Source organism: Microcebus murinus, chromosome 1 (assembly GCF_040939455.1).
Source record: "Microcebus murinus isolate Inina chromosome 1, M.murinus_Inina_mat1.0, whole genome shotgun sequence".
Taxonomy (NCBI): Eukaryota; Metazoa; Chordata; class Mammalia; order Primates; family Cheirogaleidae; genus Microcebus; species Microcebus murinus.
In genome coordinates this window covers 111,558,160-111,576,160 of record NC_134104.1, presented here as the reverse complement: position 1 = coordinate 111,576,160, position 18,001 = coordinate 111,558,160, and the positions used below count along the sequence as shown (strand labels likewise).

Below are 18,001 nucleotides of genomic sequence, written 5' to 3'. Positions count from 1 at the left end.
TTTTTTTTTTTCCTCCTCCAAGACAAGAAAACTTTAGATTTTTAAGCAAAATTTCCTGATTTACAAAACAGAACTTAATTTGAGTATTCTGAAAAGCAATATGCAGGTTGAATTTGACCCTAAGGCTGCCAGAGTCCTGCCATCTAGATAGGTGGTGACAACTTGGAATGGTGTTTAGGAAGATAAATAATGGATCCTGATCAAACAAACCAACTATCAAAAGACATTTTTGAGAAAAGGGGGCAAAGGTAAATTTGGGTAGGTATAACATTAAGGAATCACTGTTGAATGTGGTAACAGTATTAAGATCATGTTTTTAAAAAAGTCCTTACCTGTTTGAGATATTTCATGGTTTATTTATATATACATATACTTTTCCTTATATATGAAAGCAAAAAAGAAATAAAACAGAGAAAGAGAAAATAATGGATGAAACAACATCCCTGAATATCAAGAATAAATCAGAGGGATGAGAAAAAAATGACTTCAAAATTTTGAATTTGAGTAATTCAATAACATTACTAAAGAGATAGCACCTGTACCATTAAATATTTTATTTATTTCTTTTGGGTTCCTCTGGAAAAAAGTTGTCTTTATATCTTAACTTCTTAAAACTTCTTTCTAGAATTCACTGAATGCCTACACTTTTCTCTCCATTATCAGAACACAGGAATTAATTCTGTACCTTCTAGTTTTCATTTTGAAAAATACTAACTAAAATTATATCATTTGAAACAATAACAATAGCAGTAGGACTCACTAAGCAATTTCTGTTTACAGACACTGTGCCAGGCTTATTACAGGTATTATCACATTTAATCCTCATATCAACCATAGGAGGCAATTACTATTATTTGGTCATTAAATGTGAAATGTCCAATTTCAAATTAAAAGTTTAGTGTATTATATCTCAAAGAAGCAGCAGTATAATCAATGAAAGTATGCACTGAAACTATCAACACAGTTTTGCCATCTTAATGGTAGCTTGCTTTTATATCAGTAGCAAAGAAGCCTAGAGAGCACGTGGCAATGAAATCCCAAAAGGCATTTTCCACAGCCTGTAGAGAATGGAATATTTTTCCTTGCAAGAAGTGGTCCAAAGCCTGGAAGAAGTGGTAGTCAGTTGGTGCAAGGGCTGGCGAATACAGTGGATGACAGAGAGGTTTCAAGTTCAGCTTCTGTAGTTTGAGCAGCATTGTTTTTTACGACATGTGCTCTTGCAAGAGGATTGGGCTGTCTCTCTTGACCAATTTTGGCTGTTTCATCACAAGCATCCTCATCATTTCGTCCAACTGCTTGCAGTACACGTCCACTATAATTTATTGACTGGGTTTCATGAAGCTTTAGTGGATAATACCAGCACTGGACCACCAAACAGACACTACTGGCTTTTTCTGATGAATATTCAGTTTTGGACTGTGTTTCAGCACTGCATCTTTATCTGACCATTGTGCTGAATGGTTGTGATTGTCAAAAAGAATCCGGTTTTCATCTCACATAACAATTATGGCTCGGCTTTATGTTGTGTCAGCAAAGAAAGGCACACTTCGAGACAATTTCTCTGTTAATGCTCGTTTAATTCACACAGTACCCATCTATCCAGCTTCTGTACCTTGTCCATTTGTTTCAAACGGTCCAATATTGTTGGAATAGTAACTTCAAACGTTGCTGCTAATTCACGCATAGGTTGAGATGCATTTGCTTCCACTACATCTTTCAGCTCATTATTATCCGCCTTGGTCCCAGGCTGCCCATGAGGCTCATTTTCAAGATTAAAATCACCAGAATGGAACTTCTCAACCCATAGACATACTGTGCATTCATTACCCACATCCTTTCTAAATACTTAATTGATAATTTGAGCTTCCTGTGCTGCATCGGTTCCATGACGGACCTCATGTTAAAAAATAACGCAAATTTTTGACTTATCCATGGTTTCAAAAAATTGCTCTAAAGAAAAAAATTTGAAAGATAGTCACACACCAAAATGTGCATTTGAAAGAATGAGGATATACCTTCACAATAAAAAAACAACCCAAGAAGTGTCAAAGTGAAATGTCAGAGATACCAACTGTCAAACAGCACTTAAGAAAATGGAACATTCCATACTTATAAGCTAATATAAAGAAACTACGAAAATTCATAGAGGTAAAGTAACTTGTTTCAGAGGCAATCAGGAAGTAAGTAGTAGAGATAGGATTTAAATTCAGGCTGTCTGATTTCAAAACCACATCCTCTTAATTGTTACTCTGCACCAGGTGTCCTCAAACTGCGGCCCCAGGGCCACATGCTGCCCACCTAGGACATTTATCTGGCCCGCCAGGTGTTTTTGCCACTGCTGCCTGTCCTGCTTAGCAGCTGACTCATCCCGGGCCCACAGTGCACACTTTCCAATAGTCTAAGGGACAGTGAACTGACCCCCTGTTTAAAAAGTTTGAGGACCCCTGCTCTGCACTCTCAAGACAACAGGGCATCTTTCATAACTCACAAGCAAGCAGTTTATAAGCATTTGGCCTTAAAATAAATCATGTATCCTAGTAAGTCAAGCAAGATCATGCATACCTTTAATTCACAGTTAGAGGTCTCTAGTCCCCTTCCTATATCATGAACCCTCTCTGGCTATCTCCACAGAGCAAACACTTTCTTCTGTATTGCTTCTGTAGTTATCCTAATATTTGAAGAATAGAGTAGCATCATCCTCAAATTCTTTGTAATATACTTAATCAGAATGAAAGAGGAAAGAACACAGCTCTCCAGATAATTAAAAGCACAACAGACTTCTACTTCAATTAACACAAGGGGCATGTGACGTGTCTTCATCCAACATGGAACACACATCCACGGTTGCATCATAGTCATAGCATCTATGTTTCTGATCCTCTGCTAATCACTAAAGCAACCAGCTGACTTCCTGTAATCACATAAAAAGCAAATACACTACTATACACTGCATCAGTGTATACACCCATCACTGTCCATGAACACTGGACCACAAGCTGTAAGTCAGAGCATGGCAAGAATGGCTGGAGTATTCCATTTGTTATGGTTAATAGGAAGTGCTACAACATCAATTAGCATAATCTAGACAAATAAATCTCTAGGACAAAACTACCCAAATCATATTCCTGTTTAGCATCAAATCATGTGTCCAATTTTACATATGCAAAATTCCCCTTCTCTTAGCAGTGGTACTTAGCAGTGGCTTCTAGTTTAGATTTTTCTGAATTAATTGTCTGAACCCATTCAAATTACATATTTTGTAATTATCTACCACACTTGCAAGCAATTTCACCTCCTCTCCTCCACTTATCCTCTATCTCCCATCACCTCCTTTTAAATAGGATACTTTTTCAAAAGGATTTTTCACAATTCAAATATACTTTTAAACTAATTCTTGTGTGGGCTATTCTGAGAATTATTAAGAAAAATGCATTCCTTACATCTATAAAGAATTTAAATCTAGTTATAAAAAAGTAGATAGAACTATCAATTACAGTTATTTCTTTAGTTTGTGTGTATGGTTTAAAGTAGACTTAGCTTATCTTTTACCTCAACTTGAAAAATCTCATTCATCCACTCAGCCATAAACCATGGAGCTGCTGGTAATGATAACAGAAGCATTCAATGACTTGCTGTGGAAAAAATGAGCTTGGATGTTTAAGATGTTATACCCTATGGAAAAAACATGCTTATGCTTAAGGAGTATGAAAATATCAAGCACATGATATTACATAGTAATATAAAGGTTAGTTTATCATATTAAAAAACCAAATATTTCTGAACCTATTATACAGGAGAAATAATTGCTGACATTTATTTGCTTGCTCAATAAATCATGATTAATTTCTAAAAACAACAGCCAGGCTAAATGCTTCTGTAATTTTTTATAATCTTACACTTGAAAAATAACTGTATATGTTTGCAAAAGTAAGTTACCCTTTTTCCCCCTCCAATTGTTCTATCTGAACTGCTTCCTTCAATTTACATAAAACAATTCTGGAAACAGTAGGAAAAATAGGCAGAAAAAGCACTGGACGTCAGCATCTCTTCCAAGGATTAGGTCTAACATTGTGCCACTCACAAGATGTATTCCATTCTAGACATGCAAACACATGTTGAACAAATGCTACTGTGACAATGACCTAGCAACCTATCAAAGAAGAAGAGTCCAGATCAAAAGGCATTCACACTTCCTAGTCCATTCTTAAGATTTAACAGTAATTTCATGGCTAGTAAACATACACGAGTATAAACACAAACACTCATATGCACACAAATGTTTTTCTCCCGTAAACTGATTTCCTTTTTATTTACTATGTTTCTGGTTCACTAAATGTAATAATATTCAAAAAGATATTTAATGAATCTAAAAGGTGGACCTAGGTGATTTGATAATTATTTCTGTAACAATCTGGAGGAGGGTCCTCAATTTTTAAATAGCACATATCATAAAAGTTTTAAGTTCTAAAGAGTTACCAGCATCATTTTTATTAATCTGTTAAAAGTCAGGACTGAAACAGAGGAATATAAACTTATTTATTAACAGCTTACAGTATTTAAATATACTGAAGAGTACACAATTCTTCTCAGAAGACAGAAAACAGCTTCATATAAACACCAGACTGTTTTCTCCTCTCATATAAAAACACTTGGAATATTTTTAAATGTAAATTTCATTCTAGTTATTGTTGGCCTTACTTCCTTACCTCTAAATCAAAAGCTAATTAGGAAAAAAGCAACATCAAGTCTTGGCCAAGTCCAACTCCTGATATAATAACTAGAAGCAAAATAGAATTCAAAAGACAAAATAACTTTGTATCTATGCCTCTTTTGGCCTAATATATTCCTAATATATTAATAGTAAGTTCCCTTGAGGCCTCTTTTCTGATTCCTGCAGCGCTCTGTCTCTACCACCTTCCTGATACTTAGAATTCAACAAACATCAAATCACAAAGCTGTACAGACAATGAATTACAAAGTCTGGAGAGGCTCAGTAATTGGCTGAAGGTTGGCAAAAGGAAAGATTAAAAGTTAGAAAGAGATTTCCTGATGCCAGATGTCAGTGCTCTTGCCCACAGCTCAGGCTGCTTCACTGTAAGTCCTTCCTTGATTTGTTCAGTTTTGCATATGCATTATTTTTCCTGTAAGCATCTTAGAATTTCAATGTGGAACAGTAACTGAGCCTGGCATTTATTTTTGTTTGTTTGTCTTGTTTTGTTTCTCTATTTTTCTTCCACACAAGGCAACAGAATACAGACTAGACATTAAATAAATACTGGAGTTAAATTTTAAAACATTAATTGTTACATTTCAGAGTATTATATAATGGGAATTATTCTTGACACACCTTTGCATTTAAGAGGTTACAATACTATTAGTTACCTCTGGGGAAAAAAGGATTATGGGAGATTTTTTAAAGTTTAATTAATTAAATAAATGTAGATTTATTAAATTATGTAGGTTCATAAAAGCAAATACAAATTACTACTCAAAACCAAGATTTAAAGCAATTCAAAATATTTACAGGCATTATATTAAATGAAATAAGCCAAACACAGAAAGATAAATTTCATATGTTCTCATGGATATGTGGAAGCTAAAAATTAAAACAACTGATCTCATGGAGATAGAGAGAAAAATGATGGTTACGAGAGGCTGGCACGGGAGAAGGGAGATAAAATGGGGATGGTTAATGGGCCCAAAAATATAGTTAGATAAAAGGAACAAGATCTAATATTTGCTAGCACAGCAGGGTGACTATGGTGTAAGTTATATATTTAAAAATAACTAAAAGTAAAATGCATAAAAACTTGCACCTACTGAAGAAAACAAAGTGCCTAAGGGCTAGCTAGGATCATGGTTAGATGTCCCTATCAAACTACAAATATACCCGGTCTATTAACCCTTATCTACTCCAACTGTGGGGAAGAGCTGTACTATATAAACAAAAGTGGTAGGAAGATGCAAGGAGAGAGAGCAGAGTGGAGAAAGAATACCTGGGCAAGGACACAGAACTGATGAATCTCCAAAAATGAGTAAAGTCAGAATACAGTAAAAACTCTGAATTTCTACTTTGTACGCCTGTTCATTTCTTTGCTTTGGTGATTTTCCACTTTGGGGTTTGGTTTTGTTTTGCCCTTGGTTACCTAGTAAAGTCACTGTTTATAAAATTCCAACCTCATCTAAACTACACTAAGAAGAAAAGGAGAATTGTCCTTCTCTAGATGTGGCCAACAGGAATTTCAGACGGCCTAGACAAGCAAGGCATTCCGGTCACAGTTGTGGTGCCAGCTGGAGACCAGAAAAGCACCAGCATGGCCAGAGCAGGAGAAGAGGACATCTGAAGACAAGGGGCCTCAGAACTGTCTTAGGCAAGACTGGAAAAATCCCATCAATGAACTAGTTTGCCCTCAGCATAACAGTTCTGTAAGACTTCCCCAGGTGACTGTATTAGGGAGGTCATTTTAGTCTGCCTACAAACTGTTAGCCAGTTTCTTCTTTTTTTAAGAAATAAACTGTATATTTGCAGATTTTTTTAAAAAAAGGATAAAATAGCTGCTGCTGTTTAGTATACTGCTAGAACCAGAAAGGAAAGGTTTAAATGTTTGAACAACCTGTTAGAAAATACATTTAGAGCTGGACATGGTGGCTCATGCCTGTAATCCCAGTGACTCAAGAGGCTTAGGTAGGACGATCGCTTGAGCCCAGGAGTTAGAGGCTTCAGTGAGCTATGACAGAGCCACTGTACTCTAGTCTGGGCAACAGTTGAGATCCTTTCTCTAAAAAAAAGAAAAAAGGAAAAAAATCTGAAGGTTAATAACTCCCTTCTTAGCCCTGTACTCAGCACCTAGGAATAATTAACACCCTAAGACCTCATAAAAATATGGCTTCAAAACCAACTAATTAAAATAGACTAATTAAATAGTCTATTAATTAATTAAAATAGAACAATTAAAATAAACAGAGCCTTGCCAATGGGACACTGTTTGGGCTCTGGTATAAAGAAGTATAGCTTCTGGGGTCATTCCTCTCCCCAGGCCAGAACAGTGCCCTAGCATCAGGAATCTAAGGCTGCCAGAATCCACTACACATTCTATCTACCACTGTGCCTGTGCAAAGGTCAAACTGTATAGCATCATGCAATATCTCCTTAGTGTACCTGAGTGTCTGGGACTGACCAGGGGTAGTGTTGCAAGCAATAAAAATTGTGTGTGCTTAAAAGTTCCTTGTCCCATAAAGAATCTTTACCTGTCCACAGTACTAGGGTAGAACCGCAGCATTTAAACCAAAGGAATTCTCTCTCTCTTACCCCTTGGAAGGAATCCTATAACAGATTATAAGTAACTAGAATGCAAATGAGGAATTCCTCTTAAAAATTTGAGAATATAACCCTAAAGAAAATGAGCAAACCATTAGTAATGTAATAAACACCAGGACGTCTTATGTATCTCAAATAATGCAGGCAATACTAAAATCAATAAAAAATCAATATAACAAATGAGATTTCATTTTAACTATAACCCACTTTAAAAACTCACTCGTTTGTTAGAAACATTTTTCTTGACCATCTTCCTCATTTAGCCCTCATTTTAGCTATATGTTCACCAAAACTCTTATTTGTATCAAATGCTTTAGAGAATATTTACAGTAATAAACATGTTCTTTGAATCATATTTCAAATTTAAAATGTGGGTTATTTTTTAATTTTGAGTGAAGAGTTTGATTATAAATACAGTTGTTCTTCAGAAATGCGAACCCTTAACTAAGAAGAGAAAATACCCTATTGTAGCAGACCCTGTCACTCTGTCTTGATAATGCCTGGGGAGTGTCCCCATTACTCAAAACTTGCATAGAACCTGATACTCTCCTGTGAGAAGAGAAACATTCACAAAGAACAGTGAGGAAAACATTTAAGCTTGATTGCTCTTGAAATGAAAAGCAAAGATTGTCCACTTGCTATTTAAAGATTTCTCCCAAGTTAGATGATAGAATTTAATTATAAACCTAAACAAACTAAACTCTAAACCAAATTTCTTTTAACAAAAAGGAAGTTGTAAACATGAAGTGTATTTTCACACTAAGAAATTAAGCATTTTCTTCCTTACATCTTCTTTAAGACATAAATTTAAGGGAAGGATATAGCCATATTTCATTGGAAATTTAAAAAATTATTATTTTCCTAAAAATGCAACAATATGCTACTAAAACAATCTAGGCCTGAAAAAAATGCGAGAGTCATCAGTAACTAAATATGTCCATGTATAGACCTAAATTACTTTTTTTTAATAAGGAGATTTATAGCTTAAAAAACAAAATTATTTATATAACTAGATTTTATCTTTTAACACACAAAAGGAAATATGTAATGGAAATCTTCCCTTTGTATATAAAAATAATATACCTCTGCTCTTTGAACTTTTTTTAAGTAAAGTTATCCTGAGAAACATGAAAACTTATTTGAAGTTACTATATTTTAAAACTATAAACAGTATATTTTGAAGAAGCATCTTTGTGACATAGTAGGGTAGTAATCAATTGTGTATTGCTACATGATCTTCAGATTGCAACATATAGGACTTAAAGTAGTAAACAGAATAATGACAAAAAATAATAGCAGAGTGACTATAATTCTACCACTCTAGATAACTATTTCTTGGCTAACTACAATCTCAATCACTTTGAAAATTAGTTCAGTTTTGTTTAGTGAGGCAAGCACTCCACAGCGAATGCAAACTAGTAAAATGTAAATGAAAAAATATTTGTCACTTTAAAAGCCAACCATTTCTCAGTTTAACCTAATTTATAGCAATGGTTAAAGAAAAATAAAGATATTCATTGATAAATATGCTAACCATTTTCTCCCAGTAACTACCACATATTCATAACCAAGTTTTCAGAACAAATTTCTAGAATACACTTAGGCTCTAAAGATGAAATATGCATCTCCTTTCCAACTAACCATCAGAGTGTTTTATTCATTTTTTAACATGAAAACACTATTTACACCAAAAAAACATGTCTAGTTAGCTTCAAATGCCATGTTTAAAAAGATGTAACAGAGAGGCTCTATGTTTGATTTAAAAACACCATTGGAATCACTGGCAAAGTCTAAAATGAAAAACAGGTCTCTGAAATGCCCAGAGCCAGCTGCTACTGTCCAGAATCCAGCTCTTTCCAACACAGCAGCAGATCTGCATGAGCCACAGCTTAAGTGAGAGTGTCATCTCCTAAGGCAAAAATTTTCTGTAGTCAGATAGCAACTATTTTAGACTTCACTGGCCTTACAGTCTCTGTAGCACCCACTCACCTCTGCCTTGTAGCAAGCCACGGATAATACGTAAACAAAATGTGGCTATAAGTCAATATAACTTTAATGTCATATAGTTTTCATGTCACATATTTCTCTTTTGATATTTTTCAACCATTTCAAAATGTAAAAATAATTGCTAGTTCACAGGCCATACAAAAACAGGTAACTGATTCTGCCCAGCCCTTCATTCACAGGCCATAGTTTGCCACGCTGGCCTAGGACCCAGTGTTCCTTCAGCCTGTGCCTATTCCTTTCCTCTCCATTTACATAAACCTACAAATTATGTGCTTCCCCCTTTAGCAAAGCATTTCCTTTGTTTCTCTAAGTCACTGATATCCAGTCTCGGTTTCCTTCCCATAGCTCCCAAAAGTCCAAAAGAATAATTACGAGGTCAGGAAAGACAAGGAAAACATCCTGTAGAAAGGGCATAAGGCCCTCTTCTACTGCTTTACAGCCATGTGAGCTTCTGTAAGTTATGTACAAGTCTTCATTTCACCACATATTTTTATAAGGATTATGGTACCCAGCAACCTGAAAGTAATAAAAGGTGCCACTTTATATTGAGTAAGGCAGGTTGAGGTGGAAATATAACCTGTGGAGAAGAGTTGCCAATTGCAGTTCAGAAACAAGGGTTTGCTTGACGTTTCCCTCGTAAGTTGCTAGGTCAAGGTAGTGTATGGGTCCCCCAGCAGGGAAATGAAGCTTCAGCGGATTTAGCTAAAATCTTTGGAAACAGAGCAATAAGCAGTCTCATTGACTGCATGCTATTTTTCATAATTCTTAGAGTAGGCCAAAAACTCAAAAAACAAAAACTGAGAATTTCTTTGTGGCAAAAGAACAGGGTAGACACTGAAGAGCACGAAAATGAATAAAACTCAGTTTTTCACTTTAAATAATGTATAATTTATTAAACATAAATACTTATAATACAAAGCAGGTATGACTTATACAAACCAACTACATTAAGAAGTTAAAAAGAAAACGAACCAAACAAAAGACAGCAAGGGGAAGAATTTCCTAGGAGCTAGATTTAAACAATGAATAGGGGGGAAAAAACAGGAAAACAGAAATTTCAAAGTACTATTAATGTACATAAGATTATATAATAAAACATAAATTCTCAATTCTTCTAGACATTACTAAATTGTTCTTCAAAGACATTGTGCTTTTGACAACAGTTTGAGAGTTCTCATCTTCACATTTGTTATGATTACAGTTTATTTTTAAAATATTTTCTCCTGTGTAAAGGATAGAAAGGGGTAGCTCAATTTAATTTTTATTTCTTAACTTCACATTCTCGGGAGTTATTTCATATATCTCTTTTCACTGTATGAAATAAAAGGAACAGTCTGTTTAAGGATGATACACCGTTCCCTATGGGAGCACAGAGCACAGAAAGTGCACAGAGGACAAGCCCCTCTCTCTTCCTTCCAGCGGTTTCTCTAGGATCTTGCTCTTTCCCTCTCTGCCCTGTAAATTGCTAGTTTGCATCAGTAGATAGGAACAAACCTTCCCTTGCCTCCTTGAATGTACCACGGTAAATTAAAGAGTTTATAAATGAACATGGTTGAAAAATACCAGTCTTGACAGAAACATCTGAAACATTTCCTTTGTTTTTGCCCAAAACTTGGTTTCTGCCCAAATTTAGATCATAAAATAGTCAAGGTGCCTCAGAAAACACACAAGTTTTGGTCCAGATCTGCAGACTTGATTGCAAAGATTTGGCTGGATTACATCCCCCTCCTTCTCTCATCTAGAATGCAGAAAGCACAGGAAAGATAAATCAAGGTATGAACATGATTTATTGACACTGATTAGGAGGATTCTACCTGTGAAAGTTTCCATAAGGATATCATTTGCAGGTACCATTTCTATAAATGATTCTATGAGAAAATAGTTACTTTTAACTAAAATCTTATTTAGATTCTTTTCATGCTAAGAATAAAGTGGCAACCAAAAACGAATCAACACAGAACTCTAAGTAAATGTAACAAAAAAGCAGTTTTTTCAACCCTGTTCAACAAAGCACCAAAGCTAGGAAAAACTATATTCCAAAAACTGATGAATGTGATTCAAACAGCACACTCCCTACTACAGATGAAAAAAGGAAAATCACTATAAATATTTCTTTTCAAGAAAGAGTTGCTATTATCATTCCAGTAATACCATAATGCCACATTGTCTCGGATATACATAGATTTGTCTAATTCAGTGATTCTCAACCCTGGGCAATTTTGTCCCTCTGAGGACATTTGGCCATTTTTTGTTCTTATATATGGAAGGTAGTATTATAGGCATCTAGCGCACAGAGGCCAAGGATACTGCTAAATATCCTACAATGCACAAGATAGCCCCCAACAGTAAACAAGTGTCTGGCTCAAAATGTCAACAGGGCCAAAAAATTCTGATCTAAACCCTTTCTTTCCAGCTAGCTGAGACATAATAACAAATATAAGGGGTTAGAGATGATAAACACACTTCTTAAAGACTTCCTATTAAACTGGACAACATAGACTCCTTAAAAAGAGCTTGATATTTATATACATTAATACATTTCCATTTAGTAATTTTCAGTTGTAATATTTACTCAGTGCATGATTCTGGCCACATTATCAAGCAGTGTACCTTCAACATGTATTAGCTTATTGCATAACCTATAAGAACATCTACCTACAAAGAAGTTTGTGATCAAACTGGCTGCTGCTGGCTCCACCTATTACAAATTAGTATTTTCCCACACTTAGGCCATAACTGAATGAATGCCCACCTACCAAAAGTGACAGTCCTCAGATTCCAACAGTGAATTTTATGTGTTCTTTTTCTGAGGAAAACATTCATATCTGAAATTCCCTTTCTCGGTTGTTACACAATCAATTAAAACTTTACCATTCAGTTCCATGAAATTTAAAAGCCACAGTGAGAAGGAAGTCAATTTCGAATATAAATTTAAAGGCCTCTACAAAAGAGATGCCTTCTAGGAAAAGTAAAGGGTGTTGGTAATGAAGTTGAATAGAAAATACAAAGGCCAGAAAGGCCCTTCTAAATATAACAAAGTCCTTAGAGGTTATTTTATTTCCCCGATAAAAGTATCTTTAGGTGTTTTAACAAAGAAAGACATTTTTCTAGGGAAAGTTTGCTGTTTTGTTTTGTTTTGTTTTGTTTAATGTCTCCATTTCCAAGTTTGCTGAAGGCATTTACTTGTCTGTTTTCTAAATACTACACTAAAAGAAATATTTTTAACTAAGTGAACTATCCCAAGAATGGAAAAACAAGCACCAGATATATTCTCCAGCAAACTGGTATTAACTGAGTAGCACCTAAGTGGACACATAGGTACTACAGTAATAGGGTATTGGGGGGGGGCGGGTATATACATACATAACGAGTGATATGCGCACCATCTGAGGGACGGTCATGCTGGAGACTCAGACTTGTGGGGGGAGGGGGGGAAGGGCATTTATTGAAACCTTAAAATCTGTACCCCCATAATATGCCGAAATAAAAAAAAAAAGAAATATTTTTAAATTAGGAAAAAGTTTAGTTCAAATTTAGAGGAATCACACAGCTTCAGAAATTTGTCTTTAAATCATCACAAATACCTGCCATAAAGAAAAGCATCCTTTAACACAGAAATCCATCTGAATGCTGAAGTTCAAGCTAACAAAGCAAGCACTGTTCTGTTTGGCAAGAATGTAGAAAGATGGGCAGTGTGGCCTGTTGAAATTTTCTGACACACTTAAAGATAAAGACAAACCATTGCTACATGGATTATCTGCACCCTACACCAAATGTCACCTTCTGAATATAACTCCGAAATAGGAATTTCTGTTTTTAGGCTTATGTTAAATTCAAGCAGAAAAATACCCTATTAACTTACCAAAGGGGGGAGGGGAAGGTACCCAAATGATCTTAACTAAAAAAAAAAAAAAAAAAAGAGATACATCAAGAAAAGGTTATTTCAATCCAAGATCCAATTTCAGAGAGTTGAGCACAAAAGTGGAAATCTCCAAGGATTTCTCATGTGTGGCAAATGGTAGCAAAACATGCTTAGACAAACACGGTGAGACTCTCTTTAAACTGGCTAAATGTAGAAAGTTTTGTTTTACATGAACTTGACTAGACTATTCGCTGCAGTTCCAGCTTCTAAAAACAAGAAACAGCACCAGGCTTAAGAAACGGGTAACTAAGGGGAGAAGCTGTGTATCCACAGCTTCCCCTCCAAATCCCAAAAGGAGGAAAGCCGCCGCCTGGAGATATTAGGTAGCCAGGCAGCCTTACTGAAAACAACTAAGGTTTTTGAGCGTTGGTTTTGGCAAGAGGTAAGTGTTACCGGCCGCTTCCTGGGGTGCTGGAAGGAATGTGTCACCATCAATCAAAAAGTACACTGAGCTCCGTGTTTAGGTCACAGGGGGAGTGCTGCCTCGTCCATGACGGACGAATCCATGCCAACTCCCACATGGAAAAAGAAAGGAAAAGTTGCAGGAAAGGTGTTGGTGGTGCCCAGTGACCTGCAAGACCAAAAGGAAACCCCAACTTGTTCTGAAGGGAATTTCGGGCGCGCTCAGAACACGGAGGACTCCAAGAGCCCACGAGGGCGGGTGTTCCCACGCTTCCCTGTGGACCGGCGCCGCCCGACCGCGGTTCCGGGGAAGACCTCGGCCCTCTGGACGGGAGGGCGCGGCGCCCACCTACACACCTGACAAGCCCGGCGCGGAGGGCCGGCGGATGAATGAACAGCGGCGGGCCGCGGGGCTGCTCACCTGTGGGGATGCTAGAGGGCTTCTCCGAGTCCGTTCCTAGGCAGGGACTCCAGAGGGGGAGGACGAGCGCCAGCAGCAGCAAAGGAGGCATCACCACGCACCACCCCATCTTCGGCCCGTCGAGGGCCCGCGCCGGCTCCGGCGCCCCCACTGCCCTGCGGCGGCGCACTTCTCGCGAGAGCGCGGAATCCCCTGGTCCGCCCGCGGCCGGCGGGAGCTGGCTGGAGCGAGCGGGCGAGCTGCGGTCGCCGCGGCCGGCAGCCCGGGAGGCGCGGAGAAGCAGCTGCAGTCGGGCCGTCGGCGGAGGCGCGGAGCAACGAGCGCCACCCGCGCCGCGGGCGACTTATAGGCTCCCCGAGGGGGAGGCGACGGGGCGGGCCGCGCCCCGGCTATTGGCCGCCGTCTGACCCGCGCCGCTGCGTGCGCCGGTGCGGTCGCCTCCGCTCGCCTTCCCGGGCTCCACGTCGGGACTGTTTGCCCGGCTCGGACACTATTTAAGGAGCTGTCTGCGGCTACGTGTGGAGACTCACGCAGCGCTTCTGGCTGGAACAGGGAAGCCTGCACTTAGGTTTGGGAGTGGGAGTGGGCCTGGGAGAGGAGGAGGAGCCGCCGGGAGTCTGGCTGGAGGGCGGTGCTGCCCTGTCTGAGCCTCTCTCTGCTGCTTCAGCACCAGAAGCTTCCACAGCAGCCTCAAAGGGTGATAATTTGTTCTTCTCTGGACTTGGATACACCCAGCCCTCCGCCCCAGGCAGGAGTGACGGCAGTTCCTCAGCAAGCTTGTCTGGAAGGGACCTCGCCAGCCTCTAAGCCGTGGAAATAGATCGCCCTCCATTAATTCAGGTTCATCACCCTGTAAAAGAAAGGCCATGTTTTTGTTTTACTCTGTAAACCGAAAGTTTTTATTGTCCGGTGAACATTTCTTCCTCCACCGCTTGTGCCAGGAGAGCCTTAGACTCTTTCCAGTAATGAGTCTTGTAAATCCTGCGGAATCGGAGCCCAGAGTGTGTAATCTGGGACTGTGCTTTACAAGATCTTCCTCCAGTCCACATGGAAAATTACTCCCAAATATGTAGTCGGAGGGATCTCTTGGTTCTTTGGCAGGTCCCCCACTGCTTCTAGTTTTGCTACTGTCTAAGCAAATTCATATATATATATATATATATATATATATATTTTTTTTTTTTTCCTCACATTTTAGCTGGCCCAGGATTAACTCTGTTGGAATGAGCAGGGGCAAAAGCACAGATGAGGAGAAAGCTTGACAATTTTGCCTCATGTTTGTCTTACAGGAGAAAGAGAATCAGACTGGTAGCATTCTGGAATCTTTTACCTACCATTTTCATGAAACAGAAAAAAAAAAAAAATAGATCCGAGCCAACACTCATTTTAACTCTGAGCCTTTGAGATTAAAAAAAAAAAATAGTTGGAAAAGATGCGTTCCAGTATGATCACATATTGTCTAAAATTACCATGATGTTAAGATAAGATGAGCACTATGGAAGCATTAAAAGCAGGTGGAAACCTTGCAAAGAAATATTGCCTGGGATGTGACATTTTAGAAAAAGAACCATTTCCTGTGTCCCAAACTAAGCCAGCTATTACTGTGTTTTGAAGGTTTTGTCTCAGTTTTTTTTAAGAGAAGAGGAAAATTGGAGAAACTTCAGGGAAGAGTAACAAATAATTAAAGAAATGGAAAGTATGACCTGTGTGAAAAATGAAATGAGGTTTATTTAGTCTGAAGAAGAAAAAGCTAAGAGATGGATTCTTTAATACCATTCTTCCATGTGTGACACACCCAGCTTCATAAAACTAGGCAAAAAACAAATAGCATCAATCTTCAGAGTCGCAGGACTCTGCTAGCAATGGTTAGTCTTTTGGCTAAATATCAAACTCCAGATTTCCAAACCTGTCTCCACCAAACTTTTGAACTTGACTTCTCACATCCCTCAATCTCCTGTATCTTCAAGAACTTGCATGTCTAGAACCTGGCTTTCTGCCCTCCCACACCTTCTCTTGCCTCTATACACAGGTACAGCCTCTCTGCATCACCTTTATGTGTGTTTAAACTGCAAGGTCTGCCAATAATTGCAGATGAGTATGTTATTCCTCCTTTTCTGTTAGAGTCACAACATCAGAACTGTAAGGCTTGTATAAAACAAGTGTTTCTTTAGGATCTTCAAAATAGCCAGACACTTCTATCGCCAGTCTGAAAAAGCCCCAATTCTGAAACCAAATCCTTCCTGGCTTCTTATATTTCCAGATGTCTGCTAAACACTTCTACTTGGATGTTCCACTGGCACAAACTCAACATGTTTTTAACTCAGCAAATCCAGATCCCACTCATAGCTTCCTCATCTTTGTTAATGATACCACTACTGCTCTCTAATGCCTATGGCCTCAGACACTTTTTTACTTCCCTCTTCCTGTACCCGCTACCTGCCAACTCACAGAGCTAGACTCCAAATCCTGTCATTTTTTCCCTTCACATTTTCTCTCCATCAATCCCTTTCCATTCACACTGCCACTTCACTAACTAATGCACTCCTGAATATATCCTAATAGTGCTGTTTTAACCATATCCTAACTGGCCACCCTTCCTGTGGAATTTCCCTGCCCCTAATATAATGCCACTGTATACCACAGATATAGATTAATCATACTCAGATATCCTTTTGATTAGTTCATCCCCAAACTCACAGATTTTATAACAAACTTGAAAACAATCCAAATTCCTTCATATCAAACTAAACCACTTCTCCTATACTTTATACCTAACTAACCTGGTTTGCTTTATTATCTTCCAAAGCAGACTAAATACATTGTCATTTTTATTCTGTACAGTTTAGGTAGGAATCACTATCTTCATCTGGGTTCCTCTAGAGGCCAACTCTGAGCCAAGATTCAATGACCAGCAGATTGTCAGGAGTTTTAAGAAAACAAGGTAGGTGAGGCTAAAGTGACAAAGGAAAGGGAAGACAGCCAGAAATAGGTGCATTTTAAAATCTACCACAGTGTGACTGCAGCTTGATCCCACAGAACTGATGTATAATACACCACTAAGAAATATCCTGGCCAAGGGGCAAGAGAACTGAGCAATGTTTAACCCAAACACCCACTAGTCATTGATGCAAGGGCTGGGGGATGCTCATTAATTCCCAGACATTCCAGCCTGCTAGGTTCAAAGGCATAGCAGCCCTCCAATGATGATACAGATCTTGACTGTAAGAAGTTAGGGTAGCATGCTCAGAAATGGTAAGGAAATCTAAGGAGAAACAAGAGAAGTGGCATCAACTCAGCCACAATGCCTTTGTTCATGTTATCCCTGTATCTAAAAAAGGGATAACAAAACTCTCTTGCTTCCTTCATTAAGCTAACTTTGATCCAGCTCAGGTGCCACTTCCTACAGGCACTGGAGTACCTTGCCCTACCTCAGGCTGGGTTAGGTGTCACTGTTTCATGCTCTCGTTAAGCAAACCTTTCTCATTTGTGACAGATTTTTTGTTGTTGCTGCTGCTGTTGTCAGACAGTTTATTGAGTGCAGGATCCAGTTCTTCATTGTTGGATACTAAGTAACTGGACATAGTAGCATGTTATTCATTCATTCATTTGTTCATTCAAAAAATATTCCAAGCTATTATATTTCAGGTGCTGTTCTAGATGTTAGTAGAAACAAATATATCAGTGAAGAAAAAAAAAAAACAATAATCTCTATCTTTATGAAGCTTTTACTTTCAGATGAAGAAAGAACTTTCAGATGAAGAAAGAGATAATGGCATTAAGTGGTACAGAGAAAGGAAATCAGGAATGATAACTAGGAAGGACCAAAAAGGAGGGGGTATGCTGAAACTTTAATAGGGGTTCCTGGAAAGGCCTCACCAAGTAAATGATAGTTTAAGCAAAGACCTGGAAGTGGTGAGAGAAAGAGGTGACC

At 38.2% G+C, this 18,001-nt stretch overlaps 1 protein-coding gene across 2 annotated transcripts in view; it reads right to left on the bottom strand.

The window, feature by feature from the left end:
- The window catches only part of PLOD2 (procollagen-lysine,2-oxoglutarate 5-dioxygenase 2), an 88,873-nt gene extending 74,325 nt beyond the window's left edge, over positions 1-14,548 (bottom strand). The window contains exon 1 of one of the 2 annotated variants that reach the window (XM_012762401.3): positions 14,071-14,548. In XM_012762401.3, the coding sequence (XP_012617855.1) occupies positions 14,071-14,179 (109 nt within the window). In that variant the 5' untranslated portion in view covers positions 14,180-14,548. The remainder of the gene's footprint in view (positions 1-14,070) is intronic. The other variant, XM_012762400.3, reaches the window with a different exon arrangement.
- Positions 14,549-18,001: the final 3,453 nt, after the last annotated feature.